The sequence below is a fragment of the Mirounga leonina genome, unplaced genomic scaffold (genome assembly GCF_011800145.1).
Source record: "Mirounga leonina isolate KUSES-001 unplaced genomic scaffold, KU_Mleo_1.0 Mir_94, whole genome shotgun sequence".
In the NCBI taxonomy this organism is placed as follows: domain Eukaryota; kingdom Metazoa; phylum Chordata; class Mammalia; order Carnivora; family Phocidae; genus Mirounga; species Mirounga leonina.
The window spans coordinates 33,581,383-33,608,921 of record NW_023270855.1 but is presented as its reverse complement, the minus strand read 5'-3'; the positions used below and the strand labels follow the sequence as shown (position 1 = coordinate 33,608,921).

The window sequence follows — 27,539 nt, the reverse complement described above, 5'->3', positions numbered from 1 at the left end:
GGGGCATCTGGGGGGCTCAGTCAGTTAAGCATCTGCTTTCAACTCAGGTCATGATCTCAGGGTCCTGGGATGGAGCCCTGTCAGGCTCTGCGCTCAGTGGGGAGTCTGCTTCTCCCTCTGCCTCTGCCCCTCACCCCTGCTTGTGCTCTCTCTCTCTCTCGCTCTCTTTCTCAAATAAATAAAATCTTTAAACAAATTATTAATAACATCACCTGGGGTTTTTCTGCTGATTAAATGAGAAAATGGCAGCACACAAGAAATGGAAGCTTCTATTTTTATTTTACTACTTTTACTGTTATGAATATCCTGACATGCTACCATATCAGTGGACTCCAGGATGCCAAGAAAGCACAGAATGCAGGTTCACCTGGGACCCCTTCCACAGGGTTGGGGTTCCTGAAGTGTGGAGGTGGGTTTCACATATAGGGTGGGGTCCTAAGGTTCGTACCCTGGTGAGAGCGTTATGGGTCTCCAGTTTTTTTTTTTAAAAGATTTTATTTATTTATTTGACAGAGAGAGAGACACAGCGAGAGAGGGAACACAAGCAGGGGGAGTGGGAGAGGGAGAAGCAGACTTCCCGCGTAGCAGGGAGCCCGATGCGGGGCTCGATCCCAGGACCTGGAATCATGACCTGAGCCGAAGGCAGACGCTTAACGACTGAGCCACCCAGGCTCCCGGGTCTCCAGTTTATTAACTGGTTTATTTCAATATCAAGTATCTCCCTATATCTGCCTTGTCCAATATGATAACTCCCAGTAGCCAAAGGCAGCTATTGAGCACTGGCAATGTGCCAAGTCTGAATTAAGACATGGCGTAAGTGGGGCACCTAGGTGGCATGGTCAGTTGAGCATCTGACTCTTGGTTTCAGCTCAGGTCATGATCTCAGGGTCGTGGGATCGGGCTCCATGCCAGGCTCTGTGCTCAGCGGGGTGTCTGCTTGAGATTTTCTCTCTCCCTCTCCCTCTCCCCCTCCCGTTCTCTCTCATTCTCTCTCTCTAAAATAAATAAATCTTAAAAAAAAAAGACATGCTGTAAGTATAAAATACATGTCAGATTTTAAAGATAGTAATATATATATAATATGTATATATGTGTAAATATACATACATATGTATATAAATATGTATATACTTAAACATCTTGATTGTATGTTGAAGTTGTAACTTTTTGGATATACTGGGTAAGATGACCAACTTGTTCTGGTTTGGCACAGACATTCCTGGTTTCAGTACTGAAATGAAAGGCCTGCAGCCCAGAGAACCCCTTAGTCCTGGGCAAACCAGGACAGTTGGTCATCTTATTATTGGTTAAAATACATTATTGTAAATAATTTCACCTGTTTCTTTTTAAGTGACATTTAATTAGTAACTGTTAAGCATTACTAGAAAATTAAAAATCATAATGTGGCTCTCATTATATTTTCATTGGACTGTACAGACTCTATTAGGTCTTAAACCCCCGGCTACACCCTGCCAGGGGATGGAGGTGACAGGTGCCCTCCTTCAGCAACTGGCACAGAACACGGCAATGAAACCTTAGCATAACATCAGTGGTGTGACCGCATAGGCTGTGAAAGTGAGGGGACTGAAGGCTGGGCATGGGGTTCCCAAGTTGGAGAGGAGAGACGAAGACATTCTAGACCGAGGGAACAGTCTGAGCAAAGGCATGGAGGTGATCAGGCGAACTTCCTCACAGTTGCTTGGAAAGAAGAACCCCTTCCAATCCCACTGATTTGGCAACTCATATGACTTTGAGAAGTAGGCTCACGGCGCTTCAACCTTCCACTCAGTGTTCATGCTCAACGTTCAGCTAATCTCTTCCTCGTGGATGTCTGTGCACCTGCTGCCATCCAGCCATATCCACGCTGACCCGTAGGGGCTACTGCTCTGCCTGTGTTTGCTCAGTCAGTTGATTCTTACTGAGATCTCTCAGGGCTGCGGCAGATTGCTGTCAACATCTGTGAGTAAGAGACATGGAGGGGAGCCATGGCTCCTTCCAGACACAGACTAGAGTCTGCTAGGGAAAATGCAGCTTGTTCCAGATTTCTCAGGGACTGGTTGGGAAGTTTGTTCATTTTGCCTGGTTTCCAGTTACATTTATAAAATGCTTCTTGTGGGGCCAGGCACTATGCTAGTTTTGCTTGTGTTATCTAAAAACCCTAGGAAGAGGTGTGCTATCCCCATTATTACCTAGACGAGAAGCCTGAAGCTGGCATAGATTATTTGTTCAAGATCGCACAGCCAAAACAGCCAAAATTCACCCCCAAAGCCTGGGCTTCTCATGTCCTTGAGCTCTTCCACTCTGGGCAGTTCTTCTAAGAGATTAGAGAAGCCCAGGACAGAATTTAGAAAACAGAGAGTGGGTATTTATTAAGTGAAGGCCTTGCCAGGCAAAACTGTGGAATGTGTTGGTTAAGATGCCACTTGCAGAAATGCCTACCTGAGTTGTTCGACCCTCATCCTTTATCAAATATTGAGAAGAAGTCATCTGAAGACCTCATCTGCTTCCTCTCCTTGTTTCTGAAGCCCCTGGCTGCCCACCTCCATGGTGATTGCTGAGTCCCCTTCACCCCCCATGAATCGCTCCCTGGAAAACTCTCAGGTTTCTTCTGACTGGGTGGAGATAATCACTGGACTTGTCCTAAAATGGGATGTCTCAGCTCCGGGTGAAGTGCGCTGGATATTTACATGCAGATTTCGTTATTTGTGTCAAGACCTGGTGAAAACAATTACATAAGAAAGGGAGCAGTTAGCTCCAGTCTTACCTGGCAGGGAGGAGGACCCTCAGGGAGTGAGACAGAGGCTGATAAGTTGTGATGGATGAGTTTGGGTGGAGAAAGCCTGAGGAACCAGGAGCCTTGGGCATGGGGGAGGCAAAGGTTACCAACACTGGCTCTAGTGAATCTGCAGCTCAGATGGTGTGGACAAAGGCAAAACCCAGGCTGAGAACAGGGTTCTCAGGGGGCCCTTACACATAGCGCAGACGGTGGAGTTAGAACCAGGTTCAAGTCCAGCTTTGTCTAGTCCTTACCAGCTGACCTCTAGCAAATGTCTTCACTTAATCACTAAGGAGTGGAATGATTCTTTAAGTAGTTATTGCCTGCCTATTATGGGCCAGGGCCAGGTAATACACTCTCCCCCTACCCTCCACCCCTACCCCAGGCTGTTTGGAGCGTTTCCAATAAGTGAGGCAATCTGTCTGAAAAAACACTTCAGTGTTGTATGCAAATGACCCCTTTGTATAAATGTTACAACCACAAATCTGCTGGCTTCTCCTGAGCAACCATCAGGCTGGAAGCCCTTGACTCCATCCTGTCCAACTCCTCCCCCCCAGGAAGACTCCCTGTCTCTAAGCCTAGGTTATGTGTCGCTTCTTGGGCCCAGGACACTCTGTGCTCATACACACCTGGATTCCAGTTCTGTCTATACTGTGTGCCTTAGGCAAGTCGCTTCACCTCTCAGTTAACTCTTGTCAAACTGGGCCAATAGCAAAAGAACTGCTTAGCAAAGCTCTTGCCACAGGGACAGAGCAGGTACTTAGGAAATGCTAGCTGCTACTTTTATAATTACTCAGCTCTTGCCAGAAGAGGACTGGCCTGGGTTTCTGCCATATCCCAGCACCTAGCAGAGGGCTTAGACGAGTACACAGCACGTACTCAATATATGGTATTGGTAGGCAGCATAACAGTCCCTAAAGATGTTCAAATCCTAATTTCCAGAACTTGCCAATATTATAATTACATGGCAAAGGAGAATTAAAGTTGCAGATGGGATTAAGATTGCTAATCAATTGTTTTAAAAATACCCTGGATTAACCAACTGGGCCAGATGGAATCACAAGGGTCCTTAAAAGAATTAGAGGAAGGAGTACCTGGGTGGCTCAGTTGGTTAAGCATCTGACTTTTGATCTCAGCTCAGGTCTTGATCTCAGGGTGGTGAGTTCAAGCCCTAAGTCGGGCTCCATGCTGGGTGTGGAGCCTACAACAACAACAAAAAAGAGGAAGATGTACGAAGATGTGACTATAGAGAACAAGAGAGATGACAGAGTGAGAAAGACTCAGCCTGATGTTACTGGCTTTGAAGATGGAGGAAGAGGCCACAGCCGAGAAATGTGGGAAGTTTCTAGAAGTTGGAAAAGGCAAGGAAATGGATTCTTCCCTAGACCTGCAGAAAGGAATGCATCCTGCCAACACCATGAGTTTAGCTCAGTGAAACCCATGAGGGACATCTAAGCTACAGAACGGCAAGATAATAAATTTGTGATTTTTTAAAAAAGATTTTATTTATTTTTATTGGACACAGAGACAGATAGTGAGAGAGAGAACATAAGCAGGGGAAGCGGCAGGCAGACAGAGGGAGAGGGAGAAGCAGGCTTCCTGCTGAGCAAGGAGCCCAATGGGGGGCTCGATCCCAGGACCCTGGGAGGATCACGACCTGAGCCGAAGGCAGCCGCTTAACCGACTGAACCACCCAGGAGCCCCAAATTTGTGATTTTTTTAAAGGCAAAGTTTTGGTAATTTGTTATAGCAGCACTGGGAAACTGATATACATTGTGCAAATTATTGTTTTGGTTTTTTAAAAGCTTTTATTTTTAAGTAATCTCTACACCCAATATGGGGCTCGAACTCACAACCCCGAGATCAAGGGTCGCGTGCCCTACTGACGGAGCCAGCCGGGTGCCCCATTGTTCATTTCTATTACTGCTCCCAAGCTGTTTGTGATAGCTGAACTGTATTTTTCTCTCCCATTACTCTAGCAATTCCTCAAGGTCTAGGAATAATTGTCTTATTTATATTCGTTCTTAGGTGCTAAGAGGGCCTCGCACACAGTAGGCACTCAGTAAGTGCTTCGAATGATAATAGTGTAATTCACATGAGTTTAATTAATACGAAGAGTAAAATGTCCATTCCTTCACGGTGTCCTCCACTGCCTAACACCGTGCCTGGCTACAAAGCAGGAGCCACTGAACCTATAGGTGGAACTCCCCCCCTTTCCCTCGCCGCCACCGCCCCTGTCCATCCTGTCCTACCTCTGCACGTACCCTATTCCGGGACCGGAACCGGGACCTGGACCATGATCTGATCCTTAAGCCGAAGTCTCCCCACTGGCTTCCTTTCGCCTAGGTGGAGAGCACAGAGCGCGAGGTCCCGGGACGCTTTGGAGGCCGCGGGTGCAGTGCACGCTTCGGACCGCAGGGGGCGAGCGTGGCTCGGGAACTCCCGCCGAAGGGCTGGGACGGGGCGGGGCCTCGAGGGCGGGTCGGCTCAGTGCGCAGGCGCCGGTCCAGACGCCTCGCGCGGCCACGGGCAGGCGGCCGCAGAGCAGTCCGGGTCGCGGCTCCAGAAGCACCGAGTTCGAGCCCCGCTCCCGCTCCGCTTTGGTTCTCGCTACCCGGGCCCTTGGGCCTCCCTACGCCAGTCCCCGGCAGTCGCTGCGCATTACGCTCTCCTGCCGCCAGAATGCCGGTAACCGAGAAGGACCTGGCGGAGGACGCGCCGTGGAAGAAGATCCAGCAGAACACCTTCACGCGTTGGTGCAACGAGCACCTCAAGTGCGTGAACAAACGCATTGGGAACCTGCAGACCGACCTGAGCGATGGATTGCGGCTCATCGCGCTGCTCGAGGTGCTCAGCCAGAAGCGCATGTACCGCAAGTACCACCAGCGGCCCACCTTCCGCCAGATGCAGCTGGAGAACGTGTCCGTGGCGCTCGAGTTTCTGGACCGTGAGAGCATCAAGCTCGTGTCCATCGGTGAGTGCCCTGGCTCGGCCAGGCGCCGCGGTGTAACCTCCGGTCCCCGCGCGTGCGCCGGGGGCGGGGGGGCGGGGGGGAAGGCTAGGGCCCCCTGCCGCGCGCCCCTAGAGCGCCCAGGAGCTGAGGGCTGGGTGTGGGCGCTGAGGCGGGGGGCGTTGTCCTCCAGGGGGGTGGGGACGCCGGAGACCTAGGCCCCCTTCCCGGTGCTTTTTCCTGGGCTAGGACTTAGTACGATAGCTTCCCGCCCGGCGCCTCGCCATGCGTCCTTGGGGGGCTGTGGGTCCTGGGCTTGGGTTGGGGCTGCACGGGGAGAGGTGGGGCTGTGGCATTTCGCCGCACCCGGGGTGCCTCTGCGGGGTGCTGGAAACCTCTGGTCCGCGGTCCATGGAAGTGGGGTTCCATGGTCAGATGCTCCCCGAAGCGTTAGCCCCGCTGCGCCCACGCCGATGCGCCCAGCGTCCGACGAACGGGCGTTGGCTCGGACGCCCTGCGGGAGACCTGGGGAGGGAATGCTCTGGGACCCTGGGGCCTCGCCGCCCAGGTGGGAACGGGCACCTGGTACCCTCCCCTGCCGTCTCGGGCTTGAGTGTGGGCCCCGAAGTGGGGAGGGGAGTCGTGGGGGTGTGTCCTCCTCGCTCCCTCCGCTCCCAGCTCAGCTCTGGCCGGGTGCCTCGGGGTGAGCCAGCTCTGAGTAGAAGTGACCATTTAGGGGCAGTGGTGGTATAGAAAGTACTGTTTTGTAGAGAGCCCACACTAGTGCGCGCTGTGTGCCAACAGCCTTCCAGGTTCTCAGTCCTTACACATCCCGCCAGTTGGGGTGTCCTTAGACCTATTTTACAGGCAGAGGGGGTCCAGAGGGTTAATTGACGTGCCCAAGGTCATGGAAGTAGGAAGGGTCTAGCTGAGAATGGAAGGAAGTGGGTACAATGAAAGGAGACTTTGCATTCCTCTCCTTGCTTTCCCCACACCAGGGTCTTCCTGAGAGAGGGAGGGAGTTGGTGTTGGGTTCCTCTCCCCAGAGCTGGGAGAGAGAATGAGGGTCAGGTCCCCACTATGACCTGGGCTAATTGAAAGTTTCCAGGAGGGTCACATGGCTGCTGAGGGTGTGGGCTGTGACAGTAGGGGCGAGGGGTGTATAGTGTGTGTGTGTGCACTTGTATGTGTGTAGAATATGTATGTATACACAGCATATATGTATAGAGCATGTAATGTGTACACGGCATGGGTGTGCAGAGAAAGTGTGTGCATCTACATTGTGTGTGTGTGTGTGTGTGTGTGTTCTGCCAGGGGAGCGTCTTGCGGGAGGAGCTGACCCATGCCTGGGTCTGGGGTCTCTTCCTGAGAAAACCAGGCCTTAGGTGACTTCTGTGATAGGAAGAAAGGGGGGTGGGTGTGGCTGCTGGGACTTTCTCCACAGCACCAGACAATCCGGGACTGCCTAATTTACCAACTGTTTACAGAAGCTGCAGCTGCTTGAAGCATGGTTTCCCATCAGTGCCCTGAACTTGGGGGCCTCATTCTAGACTTCGTCTGGTCCCATCTTTCTACTCAAGCCTCATGGTTTTCATTCCTGAACTCACCCAGGCCATAGCATCTTCCATTGTCCTGACATTCCAGGGCTTAGCCTCCCCTTCTCTGGTTTTGGCCCCGTGGGCTATTGGCAACTTTTTGCTGTGGACCTCTTCCCACCACAGGCTGCATTGTTTTATTTTATTTTCTCCTTTTAAATGATTTCTTGGATGATACTCCCCAAAGTGGCATGCCTGGGTCAAAGAGTGTGGCCACATTTATGACTCCTCTCATTGGCTGTCTTGTTGCTCTCTGGAAACATCTCGCTGTAAACAGGTTTTCCAACCTCTAGAGCCTGGAGGGAGACTTGCCTGAGGGCCAGATCTCCTGTGGGGGTGATGCCTGAGGCCTCTTCCCCCTGCCCCTGGGGGGAAGTCACATGCAGCTCGGACTTCAGTTCACGTATTCCAGCCGGGTTGCCTTGTGCTGGCAAAGACACTGGCTGTAGTTTGGTGTTCAGCGTGTTCTGTTCATCATCCCATTGATCACCACGTTGAATCCTCAAGATTTGGTTTTCTTGTCTACACAACGATCTGCTTCAGCAAGTCACTGGGGAGGGTAAAGGGCTTGCCCTAGTTCTGCCCAAGTGCTTAGAACATGGTTGCTGTTATTTCTGTGGTGGTTGTTAGTATTATGATACCCACTGAAAGATGAGGAAACAGGAGTGAAATAACTTGCAGAGGTCACCCAGCTAGTAAGTGGTGACTGAAGGCCAGGCCTGTCCTGTTGTGAAATTGACCCTTAACGGACCTGCTTTTCAGTGGCAGAAATGAGTAAAACACAGCCCCTCTCCCCTAACCAGGGAGCCCCTGTTAACAGCCAGTTTTGCAAGTCTGGGATGTTGAGGTGGCAGCTGGACACCCACACTTTGAGCCTCTGGTCTTGGGCAATCTCCAGACTTTAGGTGAGTGACAGGATGAGGGTCTCCTGAGATGAGCGTCATGTCAGGAGGTGAGCAGAATCGGTTTGCATCTTGCATCAAGGTCAGCTTGTTGAGGGAATGGCTGCCCTGTGCTCACTGGTTGGGGGAGGGGGGGAGGTGGTATTTCCTGCTACTTATTGGATGGTGTTCTACTCCAGAATCTGGGAAGGTATCTTTGAATGAATACAGCGTTTTGTGGACTTTGGATAACTTCCAACAATGCACATTACTGAAATCAGAAAGAGTTGTGTACCGGCGCCCAGCTCTGAGACAGGAGATGGCCAGAAGCTGCCAGAGGACGGGCTTTTCTGCCTAGAAGTCACTGAAAGACAGTTCTGGCTGTGGATTCACATTTGTGAGTTGTTGTAAGGTGGGCCCATTCTAGGCTGCATCCAAGCGTTGAAGAGTTTCTTCAGTTTCTTGTTCTGTCTTGGGCGTTCAGAGCGAGGCCCCAGCATTTTTAATCCTAGTTGCCTGCCAGGAGTTGGCAGTTTTATTTACTTGTTTTTCCAAAAACCTTTTTGACACTGGGCAGCTCGGCCAACTTGGAGAGAAAGGGGTCTCCCAGCCCAAGAATGACAATCAAGTCTGCCTAGACGTTTGGGTGGTGTGTTTTGGTTTGATCCTTTAGAAAAAGGAATTCTTTCCTTTTCAGAGGATGCGGTCTGACCCTAATGTTTACTTAAGGTGCCTCTGCCAGGCCAGGGCCCCAGAGCAGGCGGGTGGGTGTGGGTGTGTGTTCCCAAGACCTTGGGTCACTGGGCAGGGTTTCCAGGGTGGTGGGTCACCACGGGACTCAGCCCCTTTTCCTTCCTGTTGTCCCGCCCATACCAAAATCACATACCAATACCGTAATCCTAAATCCAGTTCTTTCCTGAACTACCTAGCAAATGCCAGTGAGTCTTTTAGGCAAAGGTAGTAGACAATGTTTTAAAAGTAGCAAAGTGGCAAGCGACCTCAGAATTAACAAGGTCTGGGCCATTTGCAACAAAGTAACACAGAATGAGATGGGGCTCTTGTAGTAGTTCAGACCAAAGATTCTTGGTTCAAATCCCACTTGCCACTAAGTAGCCATTAAGAAGCTTCTGCGCCTTGCTTTCCTTCTCACTAAAATGGGGGTGATAACTACCTCCTTTCAAAGGTGGTTATAAAAATTAAAGAACTTAATATTTTTAAAAATGTTTGGCAAAGTTTGTGGCACATAGTAAGTGCTGTGTGAGTGTTTACTAAATAAATACAGTGCCGTCCAGTAGTAGTCTCAGAATTCATTGCTGGAGGGTTTACACAGTGAGAGGACGTTTAAAATCGGTGCCGCACTGGGGAGACCAGCTCTGTTGGCTCGTGTCGCTGCTGCTTTGCTATAATAGGGCTGTGGACTGGCCTCGTTGGAAGGGGAGGGCCCCTGGTTATGTTACGGCCGCCTCTGGGGCCCATTCATACCGGCTTTGTTTCTGAGACCTGGACTGGAGCACGGGGCGGCTGGTCATTCCAGCCTTCCACCCTGTTCAGGAATCTCTGGGCCAAATCACTTCCAGATGGCAGTTGGGCTCTGTGGCCCGGCCCAGGGTGCCAGGCAGCAGCTGCCTTCATTCTTGGAGAGTTGTGCTGAAGGAGGGCTTTGATTTGGAACCAGATTATGTCCCCTGGGCCCTCCCCCTCCCCTCCTTGCCCGGATCCTGGGTCTGTGCGGTGAGGCGGATGTGCAGGGTAGTTGAGGATGGCTGCCCTGCTTGTCGCGCAGTGGATGCTCAGGCTCAGAGCCTTTGGGTCCTGCTTGCTGTGGCTTCATGGCCAGGGTACCATGTCATCCTGCTTTCTCTATAAACGGCCTCCGGGTCAGCACATACTAGGTTAAACGGGGTCCAGGTGGATGGTTTAGGGTATGGGCCTGAAGCTAGAGGGCCAGCATGCTAAGCCCCACTCTCACCCTAACAGCTGTGCAGCCCTGGTCCACTGCCTTCACCTTTGTGAGCCTCAGTTTCCCCCATCTGTACAGTGGAAAATAATAGTTCCTATCTTAGTTGCTGAGAGCATTATATGCTTATAGCACAGTGCTGGCATTATCATTATTATTAGTATTTTTTAAAGATTTTATTTATTTATTTGACAGAGAGAGATAGCGAGAGCAGGAACACAAGCAGGGGGAGTGGGAGAGGGAGAAGCAGGCTTCCTGCTGAGCAGGGAGCCTGATGTGGGACTCGATCCCAGGACCCTGGGATCATGACCGAAGGCAGACACTTAACGACTGAGCCACCCAGGTGCCCTGGCATTATCATTATTAATATTAATGTGCTTCTGAAGCCAAGTCTGGGACTTGGTCTCGTTTTCCATCTACTCCCTGGCCAGTCCTACTGCTGTCATCTGGCGTGTTAGATAGTCCCTTCCGTCAACCTTGGAACCTCTGATGAAGATGCCTCCTAAGATCCTTTCTTCCTTTCCTCATTCAGTAAATATAGGAAAGACCAGCTGGTGCTAGGGCCACAGGAATAATGAGAGTCAGGTCCCTCGCTTGCCTCATACACTGCTCAGTGCAGAGGAGAGAGTAACCAGGGAGGGTCCTTCTCAAACCGTCAAGCACACACAGATCTCCTGGGGACTTTGTTAAAAATGTAGGTCTGACTAGGGTGCCTGGGTGGCTCAGTCGTTAAGCGTCTGCCTTCGGCTCAGGTCATGATCCCAGGGTCCTGGGATAGAGTCCCACATCGGGCTCCCTGCTCAGCGGGAAGCCTGCTTCTCCCTCTCCCACTCCCCCTGCTTGTGTTCCTGCTCTCGCTATGTCTCTCTCTGTCAAATAAATAAATAAAATCTTAAAAAAAAAAAAATGTAGGTCTGACTCAGCAGGTCAGGTGTGAAGGCTGAGCTTCTTTCCTTCCACCCGGCTCCCAGTTGCTGCTCTCCCAGCAGAGCATCCCAGTGATGCTCTCCACACTGTGGGTAGTGAGGGTCAAGATGGCAAGATTTCTGGGGGCGGTGGGAAGAGGAGTGCCTTCCCTCAGGCTGGGGTGGGTAGTCTGGAGGACTCCCTGGAGGGAGGGGCCATTAAGCTGGGACCTAAAGCCTGACTGGAATTAGGCAGGTGAACAGACAACGAGCCAAGTGAGGCACAGTGGAAGAGTTTGTCAGGTGAGGTCAGAGGGGTGGGTGGCACAGAGGTAGGCACAAAGGGCCTTCTGAGCTGGAGCCTGCCAACCGGGCATCTTCCTCGAGGGTGCTTGGCGTGGGGTAGGGGAACCCAGTGGAAAGGGATCATCTGATCTGGGGCTGTCTTGACCAGGACTGCAGTCATTCCTATCAGTTAAACAATTTTAATGTGCCCCTCTCTCATATATGCAAATTCACAAGCTATATACATATATTACTGTCAGCCTGTATATCAAATATTAGTAAAGCTTAGTTTCTTTTTAGAGGACAAATCCAAATATAAGATCTGGTTTTTCCTGTGTTCTAGTGGATTATCTTGTGCGCCCTTGTGGAGGCCCTATTTGGAGTCCCCTGAGGGCCGGTTTCTACATTTCATCCCCCCACCCCCTTTTTTGATGCTATTCTGCATTTAGTTTTGATCTTTAGTTATCCTCAGTTAAGGAGGTGGATCTATTAATTCTATCCCCTTCCCCCAACAAGTTGAACCGAATGAATAAACCCAATGGAATGAGCCATTTTATTGCGTGCTATTTCCTGCTCTTACAATGATGAAAATTGCCTTTCATGACAATTCTACTAGAAGCCACCTTACGTTACTCTTGTAAATCTAGTTATCCATTAAACATGCTCAGTAATCACCAGATTGGCTCGGGTTACTGTATAATAAACAACAGCACTTTCCTCTGCTGGGGCTTGGAAAGTGGCCTTACAGCGTTTAAGTGCCTTGCTCACTTTTCTCGGGAAATTGAGTCCGTGTTCTAGGGAGAGAGTTTTTTGGGAAAGATGATTAGGAAAGCAAATGGTTCTCTTTATACTAAAATGATAAAGTGGTACGTGAGAGTAGTTATACACGGTATGAAGGATGGAACTGTTGGGTATTTTAATTCTGCCTACTTAGTATCATGATTTCTCTTTTTCAAAATCATATTGAGCTATACATCCGGTGCTGCCTTTCTTCTAAGAGCCTTACAGCACTTGCCTTAAATACTATTCATTTGATACGTTGTAGATAGTTGCTGTAACTCTTCTGCAAACTCTTCAGTTCTAAAAAAAATTTTGGTGGTGTTTTACTTATACCCATTGTCTGGATACAAAACATACCAAAGAACTTTTAACTTCCCTGATCCCCCTTTGACCAGTCGCTGTGCAGTAGAATGTCCTTGGTTAAGATTTTCTTGTATTAGAAGCAGAGAAGCAGTTTGGTGTTTAACTTAGCCAAGTCTGGTTGTAGGTTTGAATTATTTTGACAGAGCATCTGACTTCCTCCTTTCCCTCGTCATCACAACCTGGCCTAGAGAGATGGGTTGGTAAGGAGAAAGCTTGTCTTCCCCCTGCATATTCCTTGGCTTTTTCAAGGATCCACGCTGATGAGACATCTGTGTACTGGATGTTGAGGTGTGCACACGCATCCTCGAACAGGATGTCTTGTGCATTCCTGTGCCTGCTGTCTGCTAAGCATGGTCCTGAGGGCCTTACCTTTATTGCTTCTCATCCTCATCATGAACCCTGCAAAGTGAGTGGCTTTGTATTTATTTCCATTTTGCAGATGAGAAAACTGAGGCCCAAATCAGCCTCCCTGCACAAGCCAGGCATGATGCTTGCCTGCATCAAAACTGTCAAGTATTTTTTTTTTTATCTCAAAGATTGGTTTCACACTTAAAAGTAAAACAGATATACTGTAGTGAGAGAGTTTCTGCAGCTTTATTTCCATTCATTTCTATTTTGCTTGCAACTTGACTCACTTGACCTTGATGAATGTGCTAATGAAATGTTCTTCTCTAAAACAACTTTTTTGGGCCCATTTGCCTTGCCCCTTCCAGCACCGTTGAGCTTTAATTGGGGCCTCCTCTCCAGTTCTGGGGGCACCTCTAGTTCTTTCCCTGCCTTTGTTTGGTTCCCAGGGGCAGGGTTCGGACAGTGGGGATCAGCTGAAGGCTGCTTTGGGCGGCCAGGCAGGGCTTTCTTGGTGGGGTCTAGAAGCCAGAGGTGAGGAGGAGGTGCCCCTGGTTGCAGTCCTGTGGGGCTCGCAGTGCCCACCCCTTGGGGAGCATGGGGGTGCCTGTGGAGACACAGCTGTGTTGGGCGATCCTTGGTCACAGTCCCCATTGGCGCAGTTTTGCACTCTCAGAAATGACCTCACGCCACATCCTTTCCTTCTGCTACCCTTTAAACATTAACCGGCGAGAGGGCACGTGGGGTTGTGATTGCTGCTGAGCAGAACCTCTCTTTCCTGGCTGGCATTTGGCCTTTATCAGTCTGGCTGCCCTGGTACAAGCCAGCAGCTCCCGGCTCCTCCTTGGGGAGCCTTGTGGGTAGGCCCCTGGCTGGGTAGCGTAGTCTGCCAAGCTGTTCTGGAGCTGAACTTGTGTCTCCAAGGGCGTCTCCTGCAGCAGTCCTGAGAGAGGAAGCTGCTGTGGATGGCCTACTCAGTGCTCAGCCTCCCTAGAAATCCCCGCGCTGCTTTGTTGCAAGGTCTGGGCGTTAACACAACACTCCTGTTCTCCCTCTCTGAAGGCCCTTTATGCTGGCATGAATTCCTTTTCTCATGGAGATCTGAAAGCTCTTTTGACTAAACGGGTCACCTTTCTGGGTATTTTCATAAGGCTGGTCAGCTTTTGCCATGCCAGACAACTTCGCTGGAATTTCCGTTTGATACAACGAGAACACAGTGTGGAATTTTGGCTTTTGAGCTATAGGGAAATGGGTGGGGATTCATGGCTGGGATATGTAAATTTGCTGCGGCCCATAAATTCAGGTTAGAAAGGCAAGCAGCGGTCGGCTTTCCTTCTGCAAACAAGAATGGTGTTACTTTCGGCCTCATGCTGCTTGTGACTCGAGGCAGAAGCAGGCCTCCCGTGGAGGCTGGGGTACGAAAAGATTCTCGGTGGCTAAAATCAGATTCCTCCATCGCCCCTCCTGCCCCCGAGAAAATAATCAAGTTCTTATCATGCTGGTACTGCACTGCTTGTGTGAATCACCCTGATTTCCCTGTACCTCCCTGAAGTGATTTACCAGATATTCTAGGGAAACAAGAATTATTTGGCATTCTCCAGTCTGGTGGGAGCATGGCTGGGCCTGGGGCCTCTTCTCAAGAACAAAGCGATTTGTTCCCTTGGTGGGGTAAAGCAGGCCAGAGGTGGGGGGAACTAGGTGCCACCCTCCAGGGGACCAAAGGTGCTGGGGTCTTTAGGCTCGGGCCTAAAAGACTCTTTGTGACTTGGCCATTCTGTTAATTGAGCAGAGTTCTGGGTTCTGTTTATAAGATTCCTTGTCAGAAGACCAGGAGGCTGGAAGACCAAGGGAGTGCTCCTGGGGGGACAGGGGGCCGCTCTCTGGAGCTTGCAGCTGTCCCGGGGCAGAACCCAGACAGTGTGCCGAGGGCAGGAGCCTTGGGGCTCTTGGCCGGCAAGCAGCGGTGCAGTGGCTTGTCATGTTCCTTATCTGCACTACAGGAGGCAAGCTGGCACCTGGGGAATGCCTCTCCTGTGCGGGCATCCTGGTCCAGGTGTCACATTACACTTCCTGCCGGGCATGCATCCCTCCCCATAATTCTCTCTCCCATCCCTTTTTCTGGGCACTCTTGTCTGACCACCCGTGGGAAGTCACATCTCAGGTCGGGCGGACTCAAGGCCCTCCTGGACACCTGAGGCTCCTCTTCTGCCCTGTGCCATTTCATTTCATAGCTTCCTGAGCCCCATAGGTCTCCTGACTTGCCTGTTTCGCTCTCCCACTGGATCACCTCTGCTCTAGGGGCAGGTGTTGAATCTCTTGTTTGCCTCTGTGGCTCTGGGCATGGCACCTAGTAGGAATATAATAAGTTACTGAATAAATATACAGCCTCTAGCATAGATGGGTTGGATAGTAAGTCTGGTACATTGATTTCTCTGCAATATATTTCCTTTCAGAAATGCAAAATAGGGGCCTTTGCAGCCAGGAGCGGGACAGGAATTTTGTGTAGTGGACTTCTGGGTCTGGGGTCCCAGTAGAACACCTCGTTTGGGGGACAGTGATGCTGAACGGAAAGAATTCAGCCCTTCATTGTCATTCTCTGAACATCTATGATTTGCTTCAGCTGTTAGAGTTAATAAGGCCTTTTCCAAGGCTCAGAAAATGAATATAAACGGAAACCACTGCGAGTCACTATAATCATAGTACTAGTTTCATTAATAATAGCGAATATATATTGAGCACCTACCAGTACCAGAAAATTGTGATAGATGCTTTTTAACTAATAGCTAAATGAAGCCTAATTGCAACCCTGGGATGTAGTTAATGTTGTAATCCCCATTATACAGATGAGGAAACGGAGGCACATCCCAGATCAGCCACTGAGTATGTGGCTGACTATGAGTCAGACCTTTACCTCAAAGGAAAGTCATCAGCATGGTCTTTAAAATTCACTTCTAAGTATTTTTCTATATTAAAAAGTTGTGTTTGTAGCTACTGTAAGAAAATTGCAAGAACATAGAGAAATACAGAGGAAGAAAACCCCACATCACCTGTGGAGAATCTTAACAAATCTTTTTCTACTTTCAGGGACTTCTGCATAACAGCTGCCTTTTGATCAGAATGGGAAAAGGGGATTGCATTTTCTCAGGAGGAAAGAGACTGGACTGGAAATGTTTTGTGAAATCATTTTGATCATACAGATGGTTGTAACAAGAATCATTGTTGAGTTACTGCAGAGCCCAGGCCAGCATTAAAATTGGAGGTCTTGGTTGAGGCTCATGGGTTGCAAGTCTCCCTTGGTCTAGAAATATGTTATGGTCAATCACAGAGTGGGGGTGTTCCAGCTACTTTCTGTCTCTTAAAAGTTTTTAGGACCAACTTTTATTGGGACTGCCAGGGTCTCTTAATAATAGTTATTATGTTTGGTAACTATGATGCCTCTTGTCTCATGGTGAAGCCCAGCATGGAAATTCATCTACTTTTTAGTTGCTCAGCTCCATTAGCAATTTCAGTGTCTCCAATATGAGCCTAACAGAGTGTAGTTGGCAGCTTGGTTCACCCTTGCTCATCTGGGAATTTTTAGAGGTCTGAATATTATAATGCAGCCCTAAGGTCTTCATGGTATTGGTCTTTCTGAAACATGTTCTCAACAGCCCTCAGGACACCAGGTCCATGGAATCACCTGTTTTACCCTTGTTCGAAGCCAAGGAGAGGAAATGAAACCACTTCCAGATACAGACTGAACTATGTTCCTGAGTGTGCCTGAGACTGTGGGTCAGTTAGACCCTGCCACTGACTGGCTGGGAGACTCAGGGCAGGTTGCTTGACCTCTCTGAGGTTCAGTATCCCAGACTATCATAGTGCCCCAACTGTTACTGTTGTTGAAGATTAAATGACACAATCCTTACAAAACACGTGGCACATAATACATGCCCCATGAATGGTGGTCTTTGCCCTCCTCCTCCCCCTTGTCCTTCCTTGACCTGTGGTGGAAGTGACCTGATTATCTTGGAAGGGGAGAGGGTGGGTGGGGATACTCCCAGAAATTGGTCAAAGGTACCTCGTACCTAGTGGGCTGCTTTTAGAAGTGACCTGAGTTTTTGAGTAACTGCTGGGCAGGAACCACGGGCTAGAGGCACTTCCTGATCTTCCGGCCAAGCTTCCTTTAAGGATAGAAACTATTCCTGACGTCTTCCCCCCCCTCCCCCCACTTTCCCTTTTGTCCTGTTTGGCGAATGGATCTGTTGTTCTAACTGGCTTTTTTGCCTTTCCTTTTCTTCTTTAATCCTTGTCTCTTAGATTTACTCCCATTTCTTTCCTGGTTTTGCCCTTCCGGAAGCGGCTGTGACACCATCTGGGTGAGGCACTTGCTGGTGGGTCTGAGCCTCGGCTCTGACCCTTGGGAGCTGGCTGACCCCAGCAAGCTGTGTCACCTCTAGGAGCCTGTCTTCCATATGCAGAATGTGATAATAAAATGCTCTTGTTTTGGGGACGCCTGGTGGCTCAGTGGGTTAAGTGTCTGCCTTCGGCTCAGGTCATGATCCCAGGGTTCTGGGATCGAATCCCACATCGGGCTCCCTGCTCAGTGGGGAGTCTGCTTCCCCTCTCCTGCTCCCCCTGCTTGTGCTCGCTCCCTCTCTAGCAAATAAATAAATAAAATCTTTTTTTTTTTTTAAGATTTTATTTATTTACTTGACAGAGAGAGATACAGCGAGAGAGGGAACACAAGCAGGGGGAGTGGGAGAGGGAGAAGCAGGCTTCCCGCTGAGCAGGGAGCCCGATGTGGGGCTCGATCCCAGGACCCTGGGATCCTGACCTGAGCCGAAGGCAGACGCTTAACGACTAAGCCACCCAGGCGCCCCAATAAATAAAATCTTTAAAAAAATAAAATAAAATAAAATGCTCTGCCTTATAAGGCATAAAGAGAATGTGCATCTGAAGCCCTTTGCCCCGCTCCTGGTCATGGGCAGAGGCCGGTAATTGACAGCCACTGCTCTTGAGATGCTGGCATCGGCATTATCCCTATAAAGCCCCACACCTCCCACCCACGCTTTTCAGGGCTCAGTTGAGGAGGACGAAGAGGAAGCAGCCATGCTGGAGATGGGACGGCGCTCCCTGCCTGGTGTACTTTCAATCTGGAGCAAAGGGGTGTGTACTGACTGCCCTCTTCCAGCCAGGCCTGGCCCTGCCTCGGCCCTGGGCACTGTTTTCTCTCCCTTCTAGTCCTGGCCCTTTGATACCTGCGATCATGGTGGGGCTTCCTGCCAAGACTCTGGCTGCCCTGGGTGTGGTCTGAAACCCAGCACTGCCCGAACTCCATGCCCGGCGCTAGTGACAATATTTTTACAGTAGTACTTGGAAACTGGAATCCTGGGGTCACACCCTGTACAAACAGCATCAGGGTTGTTAGGGGACTGGAGGAGATTGACAAGAGCCGATTCTGTGGCTCCTGAGTCTAGAAGGATGTGGGAGGTTGTGCGGTGGGGGGGGTGGGGGGGCGGGGCGTCATTCCCAGTTCTTTTCATGGGTCCACTAGCCTGAGCCCTGCCAGGCCCGGGGGCAGGGGTGGGGGGGAATCTGTGCTCATGTTGTGTAACTACCTGCTTCCTTCTGTTACTCCTTGGGTACAAGGCTCTCTGCGCTTTCCCTGCTTGGGCCAGATCCCTAATGCTGCGTCCCTTTGAGGGGCGTGTCATTTTTAGATTGTCTCTCTTGGGGGCAGGGAACACCCAGCACCTTTCCCAGAGGTAGCATTTGTCGGGGTGATACTTGAGTGATGACTAATGCAGATCTTTGTGTTTTAATGACGGGAAGAAATTAGTCAGCCTGGGCACTGTTTCCATGTGACAGGGCAAAAATTTAAACACTTGCACAATGGCTTTTGTTTTGTGAGCTATTGAAGTTGACCATCAGGCGTTATCAATAAGATCAGCAGGTGTTCGCCGCTTTTTGGTCCTGGGAAAGGCCCAGAGCAAGCTGGATTTGGCAAGATCGGGCGCCCCAGGCAGACCTGGGCCTGTTTCCATCATCACTGGGGCCATGGAGAGAGGCTCTGCCTCTCTCTCTCTCTCTCTTTCTTTCTCTCTCTCTCTCTCTCTCGGCCGGTTTCCCTTTCGGTAAAAGGGGAGACCTGGACCAGGTCTGTGTTTCCCAAATTTCAGTCATTCGTAAAGGAGTCACTTGTATTATTTTTGCTCTATCCCGTGGCTGCCTCTGTTTCGTTTCTGCTTAACATTTCTCCCCCCCTGTGGTTGACTCACTTTTAAAACAAATGCATTTGAAAAGGAGACTTGTGTCACCGCCATAACAAAAAAGCAGTGTCACTAGGTAAATTGGGGTAACCATAAATAAACCCAAAGCAGTGTTATTAAATTCTGGCTAGCATCATTGCCTGTTCTCAGCGGGAGGCCTACTCTTTTGGTTAAAAAGGAAAATGAGCCAGCGAGCTATCGGTGTTCCGAGTAACCGAGCACCACACTGAGCCTTTCTCACTTACCTAGCCAGAGAGGACTGAGAAAGAATTGGAAAGAGAGTAATGTTGTCTCAGTGATGCAAAGGGACTGAAAGAGGGTCGCCGATAGCTCCAAGTAGGTGCTTTGTTCAATAAATACGTGTCGAGCGTTCATCGTGTGCCAGGATCTGTGCCAGGAGCTTGGCTAGTGGCTAGGAGGACAGAGGGGACTGGGGCTTGGTCACCTGTCTCAGGGGGCTCACTGAGGGTGTAAGGTGGGGTCATAAGGAGACGTTAATGAAGTTAATGAAGAGCAGGGCAGGCCACGGAAGTTTTAGTAAGAAAATCGCAAAACTAAGTTCTGTCATGCCTGTAGGGGTCTTTTACAAATAAAAGCTTAGAAAATGATTTCTAAGAAGAAAATGATTCTTTTAATTTTAATTTTTTTTTTTTAAGATTTTTTTTATTTGAGAGAGAGAGAATGAGTGAGAGAGAGCGCGCACATGAGAGAGGGGAGGGTCAGAAGGAGAAGCAGACTCCCTGCTCAGCAGGGAGCCTGATGCGGGACTCGATCCCGGGACTCCAGGATCATGACCCGAGCTGAAGGCAGTTGCTTAACCAACTGAGCCACCCAGGCGTCCCAATTTGAATTTTTTTTGAATGAACAATAAACCCACTTCAGTCCAGAATGATTCTAGAGAGAAACAATATATTAAAGTTCTATCATTGTTGTTCTTATGGTGTTAAGAGAATGATCGATTTTTTTTTAAGCTGTTACTTATTTGAGAGAGAGAGAGAGCAAGAGAGCACAAGCAATGAGGGGGGAGGGGCAGAGGAGAGGGAGAAGCTGACTTCCTGTTGAGCAGGGAGCCCCACTGTGGGGCTCGATCCCAGGACCCTACAATCACCACCTGAGCTGAATGAAGGCAGATGCTTAACCGACTGAGTCACCCAGGTGCCCCAAGAGAATGATCCATCTTAACACTTTATGTGGTGGTAACCAACCTTAGTTCCCTAAAGCCTGATTTGAGTTTTAAGCTCTTTTGGAGTCTATGTCCACTGTAAATAGCTAAAAACAAGATGTCCTGATATGCTCTTTACAACATGACTTTTTCCCCCTCAGATTAGCATGTCCTGTAGTTTCTGCAGGCAAGATACACCCCAAGATTGGACCTTTGAAATGCCTCCGGCTAGTGTCCAGGAATGAATGGAATTTTTTGAGGTAGTGGAGTTGAGGCTGAGTCTGATTATTCTGTCCATCTGCCAGCCAAGGGCAACACCTGCTTCTCTTGGGTTTCTGGGAGGAGGTAAGTTGTGGTTAAAAATGAGGACTGGGGGGCACCTGGGTGTCTCAGTCAGTTAAAACATCTGCCGTTGGCTCGGGTCATGATCCCAGGGTCTTGGCATTGAGCCTCACAAGTCCCACATCCAGCTCCCTGCTCAGTGGGGAGTTGGCTTCACCCTCTGCCCCTCGCCCTCTCCACGCACTCTCGTGTGCTCTCTCTCAAATAAATAAATAAAATCTTTTAAAAATGAGGACTGGGGTGTCAGGCAGCTCTGGGGTTGAATCTGGGACTTATTCTGTGACCTGCACCCACGTGGAGATGCCTTTGGCAGGGGTGGTGATCCCAGGAAGCAGGAAAGGGGAACAGTGAGTGAGACAGGGAAGGAGGAGAAAGCGGTAGTAGGGTGAGTTATCAAGGTCACTGCTTTGTGCAGCAGGGCCTCAGTTCTGCTGGGGCCTCCTGAGAAGCATACAGAATGCTTCTAGAACTGTCCCATCTGGAGAAGCACAGGAAGCTGGAGATGCACTGGCTCCAGCTCTCCGGTGATGGAGGCATTCATTCTTCAAACTTCCAGGCTGGATCCCCACACACGCCGGCTCTGCTGGGGCAAAAAGGGAAAAGAAAAGGTGTGTGCTTGGGTGGGTAGGTGGTCCCCGAGAGTGATTTGAGCTGGTACAGAACTGCTGGCCGTAACTGTGGCTGAAATCAGAGGCGGGCCAAGAAAGAGGATGGACGTAGGCAACAGTGGCATTACCAAGTATACCACCCTGGGTCAGTCTTGGCAAACAGTGTTGAGCAGGAAAAGCAAATTGCCCCAAGTTAACTATGCTGTGAGACTGTTTATATATAAAATTTTACATATGTAATAGAAATACACATATGTTCATTGGAATGACCATCCCCAAACTTTGGATAGTGGTTGCCTATAGGGGGTGGGGGTGGGTGCAGCCATGAAGGGGGGTGCAGGGTCTCTCAACATTTTGTAACATTTTATTTCTTCAGTTGCGTGGTGCATATACTGTTCTTTCTGTCCCCCCCCCCCTTTTTTTCTGTGTATTTGTCGGAAATATGTCCCTTATAAAAAGCATCTCATTTTTTTTTTTTTTAAAGATTTTATTTATTTATTTGAGAGAGAGAGAATGAGAGACAGAGAGCATGAGAGGGAGGAGGGTCAGAGGGAGAAGCAGACTCCCTGCCGAGCAGGGAGCCCGATGCGGGACTCGATCCCAGGACTCCAGGATCATGACCTGAGCCGAAGGCAGTCGCTTAACCGACTGAGCCACCCAGGCACCCAAAAAGCATCTCATTTTAATGCTGGTACAATGCATTAATGAACTTGACCAAGGGAAGGGGGAAAAGTATCCTACTTTTTTTATTTTGTTTGTTTGTTTGTTTGAAAGACAAGCTTGGGCCCAGCTTGTAAGAAAGAAAACAGATCGTCCTCAAGATGTCAGGATGATATATTTTTTTTTTTTGAAAGATTTTATTCATTCATTTGACAGAGAGAGACCGAGAGAGCACAAGCAGGGGGAGCAGCAGAGGGAGAGGGAGAAGCAGACTCCTCAGAGCCTGATGCAGGGCTCAGTCCCAGGACCCTGGGATCATGACCTGAGACCAAGGCAGATGCTTAAACGACTGAGCCACCCAGGCATTCCTGTCAGGATGATATTAGACAAAAGACATTCACACTTAGCAGGATTTCTCCCTCCCACTCCCCAGGTATGTGTTGAAACTCCTGAGCTAATAACCTTAGAATGTAAGGCCCCTCCCTTTGCTTGTGAACGTGGCAGGCTTGGGGTTCTCAAAGGCAGAGAGAGAGCTTTAGACATCTGCCTCTGGGAGCTTCCAGTCAGTGGCTTTTTGTCTAAGGCAAGGAGATATACCTCAGGGGACAACTGAAATATTTGCATTGTCCTTAAAAGTGGGTTAAAGTCCCAGATAAGTGATGGTTCGCAGTGGAATGAGTATTAAGGGAGTAGCATTCTAAGAACACCTTTGCATTATGGCCAAAATCAAGTCCATGCATTTTGTGGTATGGTGGTTCCTGGTTTCCCAGGCGCCTGAACATAGGACCTCAGAAGCACTTAATTTTTAAAAAATTACTCTATTGGGGTATAACTGACATACAACAAAGGACACATTTAAAAGTGTACAGTTGGAAGGCAACAAAAACAAAAATAAGTAGGACTTCATTAAACTAAAAAGCTTCTGCACAGCAAAGGAAACCATCAACAAAATGAAAAAAAATCATGTACTGAATGGGAAAAGATATTTGCAAATCATGTATCTGATAAGAGGTTAATAACTCCTGCAACTCAATAGCAAAAGTCCAAACAATCTGATTAAAAAATGGGCAGAGGATCTTAAGACATTTTTTCTACACATGGCCAACAGGTACATGAAAACATGCTCAAACATCACTCATCATCAGGGAAATGCAAATCAGAACCACAAAGAGATGTCACCCTCTATCCGTTACAGTGTCTAGTATCAAAAAGATAAGAAATAAGGAATGTTGGTAAGGATGTGGAGAAGAGGCAGCCCTCAAGCACTGTTGGTAGGATTGTAAATTGGTACAACCACTATGGAAAACAGTAGGGAGGTTCCTAAAAAAGTTAAAAATAGAACTACCATACGATCCAGCAATTTCACTTCTGGGTATTTATCCAAAGCAAAAGAAAGCACTAACTCAAAAAGATACATGCACCTCCATGTTCATTGCAGCATTATTTACAATAGCCAAGATATGGAAACAACCTAAGTGTATTGGTGGATGAATGAAGTTAATGTGGTGTGTGTATATGTGTGTATTTGTGTATAAGTCAGCCATCAACAGGAAGGAAATCTTGTTATTTGTGAGAGCACAGATGGACCTTGGGAGCATTGTGCTACATGAAATAAGTCAGAGAAAGACAAATACTGTCTGATCTCACTTATATGTGGAATCTTAAAAAAAAAAAAAAAAAAAGCCCAAACTCATAGATACAGGTAATAGATTGGTGCAGAAGTAGGGGCTGGGAGGTGGGCGAAATGGGTGAAGAAGATCAAAAGGTTTTATACCTGAAATAAAACTCCAGGTATTTAATTAGTAGTCCTGGGGATGTAATGTACAGCATGGTGACTATCGTTAATGATACTGTATTGCATATTTGAAAGTTGCTAAGAGAGTAGATCTTAAAAGTTATCACAAGAAAAAAAATTGTCACCGTGTATGGTAAGAGATGTTAGCTAGACTTAACTCTGATGATCATCTCACAACATATGCAAGTATTTTAGAAAAGAGGAAGGACTCGTCTGCTCAACTGACATTAGAATCTCAAGTTCTAAACATCAGTCATGTGCCATGTTTCCCCAGTTTTGCTCTGAAGGAAGAGTCATACTGAGTCTCTCTCAATGACTTTTTAAAAAAGTGTACAGTTTGCTAAGTTTTGAGATATACACACGTACATACCACCTACAAACACACATTGGGAAACTGTTACCATAACCAAGATAGCGAACATACCTGTTCACCCCCAGAAGTTTCCTTGAGCCTCTCTGGGATTCCTCCCTCCCATCCTTCCTGTCCCCTCCCATCCCCAAGTAATCGTGATCTGCTTTCTGCTGCTGTAGTTCCGTTTGCATGTGTAGAACTTCATGTAAATGGAGTTGTACAGTATGTACTCTTTCTTGTCTGTCTCTTTTCATGCTTTGCCTGTCGTTCTTGTTGCGTGTATCAGCAGTTTGCTCCTTCTGATTACTGAGCAGTATTTCATTGTATGGACATACCATAATTTGTTTATACATTCTTCTGTTGATGACATTTGGGTTGTTTCCAAATAAAGCTGTTATGAACATTGTACAAGCCTGTGTGTAGACATATATTTTTCTCTTTTTCCTGAGTGAATGGTTGGATCATATAGTAGGTGTATATTTAACTTTTTTTTTTTTTTTAAAGGATTTATTTGAGAGAGAGAGCACGGGGGGAGGGGCAGAGGGAGAGAAGGAGGGAAGCAGACTCCCCACTGAGCACAGAGCCCAACACAGGGCTCAATCTCACCACCCTAAGATCATACCTGAGCCGCAATCAAGAGTCAGATGCTTAACCAACTGAGCTACCCAGGCGCCCCTGTATTTAACTTTTTAAGAAACTGCCAGACTTTTCCATTTCCACCAACAGTGTATTTGAATTCCAGTTCTTGCACATCCTAGCCATAAGAAGTGTTGTTTTCTTAAAGACAGAATTCTTTAAGCTGGTTGGTAAAAGCAGCTGTGGCTTTGGTCAGTTTGTATTTCTCTGTCCTGTACCACAAGTGTTCTTGTTGTCACCAGATTCTGTAACTGGTTTACTTATGGGAACAAGCCCTGCCGTGCTAACACCATGGCTGACTGGGTGCTGGGTGCTTATTGGAAACGGAGTCTCTCACAGCCATCGTTCAAGGATGGGTGGGTGAGCTCCCAGCTGCCATGTGCTGGGGACCGTGCCACGTTGGTGCCTTACATCAAGTATCTCACTTCGTTCTAGCAGCCCTAGGAAGTAGGTATTACTTCTGTGTTGCAGGTGGGGAGACTGAGGCACTGAGAGGTTTAGTGATTGGCTGCACAGCCAGGAAGCAGAAGAGATAGACTTTGAAAGTAAATGTATCAGTTAGGCTGTGTATGGTTCCACATCATAGGAGACCCAACTAATCCTGGCTCCTCCAGAAAGGGAGTTCATTGGCTCCTGCAGCTGCCAAGTCCAGGCGTAGGGCAGGCTGCAGGTGCATTTTGACCTGGAGGTTTCGAGGTGGTCAGAGCCCTGGATCTGTTTCTCTAAGATTCTGTTTTCTGTTGTCTCTGCTCACGGACAGGCTAGCATAGTCCAGGCCAGCGTAGTCCAGGCCACATGGCCATGTCCACGCCCACACCTGCTGGAGGAAGAAGGTAGGCCCTGAGGTTCGCTGGGCTTGGACCAGCCTGGGTCACCTGCCCTCTCCTCAAGCAGTCACTGGTCAGGGTGTTTGACTGTTGGGATTGGCTTCATCTAAGATCACCTGTCCTACCTCCCCATTCCCCTCCGCAACCCGGAACCTTGAAGAGGCAGGAAGAATGGATCCCAGGGAGGCTTCTCACACCCCACCACAGCTGTACTAGGTTGCTGTTGGTTCTTTAGAAACCCCCTTCGTTTTATGAAAGTGTCACTGGCTGTAGTATTATATAGCCTGTGACCTAGGTTATCACCTCTTTCCGCACCTTGAAGTGGGATTACCTCTTCCCCTCACAGGTGGATCAAACAGAAAAAAAAAACACACAATAAAATCAGCATGTAAATTGTAGCATGCTTGAGGGTTCTTAAAAGCTGTCTATATAATTAAAAGGTGTTAAACTTGGATATAAAATAAAATCTGACTTCAAATTTAAGTGGCGTAATTTCCATGGTAAAATACCAGGTAACTTTCCTTGTGATCCTCAGTCTTGCAGACTTGGGTCCCCATCCAGAGAGGATGCAGAATGGCAGCATAGTGAAAGCAAGAGGCACCCCCATCCCCCTTTCCAGGAGGAAGAGTTGAAAGAAAGAATGAATGTGTGCAGAATAGGGGGTTTGATTGCCTTCCAGAGTTACGTTGAAGGAGAGGAAAATGTAGCTCAGCCACAATGACTCTCCCCGATTAAAAACTAAAAAAAGATCGTGGTTATGGGGCTTGGACTTCTGACAGACCAGCAGCCTCAGTCATTTTGAGTGTTACTCCAGATTGGAAGATTCTGCTGGGAGGAAGGTAGAAGCTTCAAGAATTCCTCATGGGACAGTCAGAGTGGCTCCTCCTCACCACCCAACTAGAGGAGACCACCCTATTTACTGGACAGATGAGTTGATCACGTGTGAAGTCTGGCCCAGCACAACATGTTCGCCTGGGGTGGCAACATGGGAAAGATTTTTATTGGGATTAACTTTCTATGAGGATGCACTTTCAGATGAGACCATCCTTTCTCACTGGTGATCTCACCAGGGCCCTTATTCCACAAAGCTTAATTGTTTTAGACCCATAAAGGTAAGCCTCTTAATGAATTGACTCAAGACTTAGAGCAGATTTGCTTTTCTTTGTAGTGAATCCATGGCCTTAAATGCTCTGGCTCAGGTGAAAGGGGATCCTGGAGCACAGAATGGGAAGAACGCGGAGTCTGCAACCCGGGTTTTATTCTGTGCTCTTCATTAGCTCTTCATTAACTCTGTCTTTGGGCCTCACTGTTCTGGTCTGTAAACTGTGAGCACTGATCAAGAATCAGGGTCCAAATACCTGGCACCCATGCTACGCTTGTCCCTCTCCATGGCAGACATCACTAAGGGGTCATGATGTTTTTTTCCCACTGAGCCCAGACTGGACATTGGAATCCTTTTCAATATGGTGCTCCAGGCAGCCCTTTGGTCCTGAGATGAAATCCATTTATTGTCTTGATGAAACTACATGAACTTGAACTCCCCTTTATGTATAATGGTTTGAATCCTGCCCTTTAAAGAGTTTTCACATCAACTGTACTGCCCCCACCCCCCCGGCTCCTGACAGGGCTCCTCTCCTTCACACCCCCATACCTTGGCCCTTGCTCTTCCCTCTGCTTAACCACTCATTTTTTTCCTTGTAGTTCAGGAACCAATTCACATGCATCTCCTTTGTAGAAGTCCTCTTCAAGGAGCACGTGGGTAGCTCAGTCGGTTGAGCGGCTGGCTCTTGATTTCAGCTCAGGTCATGATCTCAGGGTCGTGGGATCGAACCCCTCATCAGGCTCCTCGCCCAGCAGGGAGTCCGCTTGAGGATTCTCTCTCCCCGCCTTCTGTTGCCTTTCCCCTCACTCTCTCTCTCTCTCAAAAATAAATAAATAAAAATAAATAAATCTTTTTTTTTTTTTTTTAAAGATTTTTATTTATTTGACAGAGACAGCGAGAGAGGGAACAAAAGCAAGGGGAGTGGGAGAGGGAGAAGCAGGCTTCCCGCCAAGCAGGGAGCCCGACGCAG

General features: G+C 48.5%; 1 protein-coding gene across 7 annotated transcripts in view; it reads left to right on the top strand.

The window, feature by feature from the left end:
• Positions 1-5,301: 5,301 nt before the first annotated feature.
• Positions 5,302-27,539, top strand: part of FLNB (filamin B) — a 142,029-nt gene continuing 119,791 nt past the window's right edge. For all 7 annotated transcript variants that reach the window (XM_034996986.1, XM_034996985.1, XM_034996984.1 and 4 more), the window contains exon 1: positions 5,302-5,750. In XM_034996986.1, the coding sequence (XP_034852877.1) occupies positions 5,459-5,750 (292 nt within the window). In that variant the 5' untranslated portion in view covers positions 5,302-5,458. The remainder of the gene's footprint in view (positions 5,751-27,539) is intronic.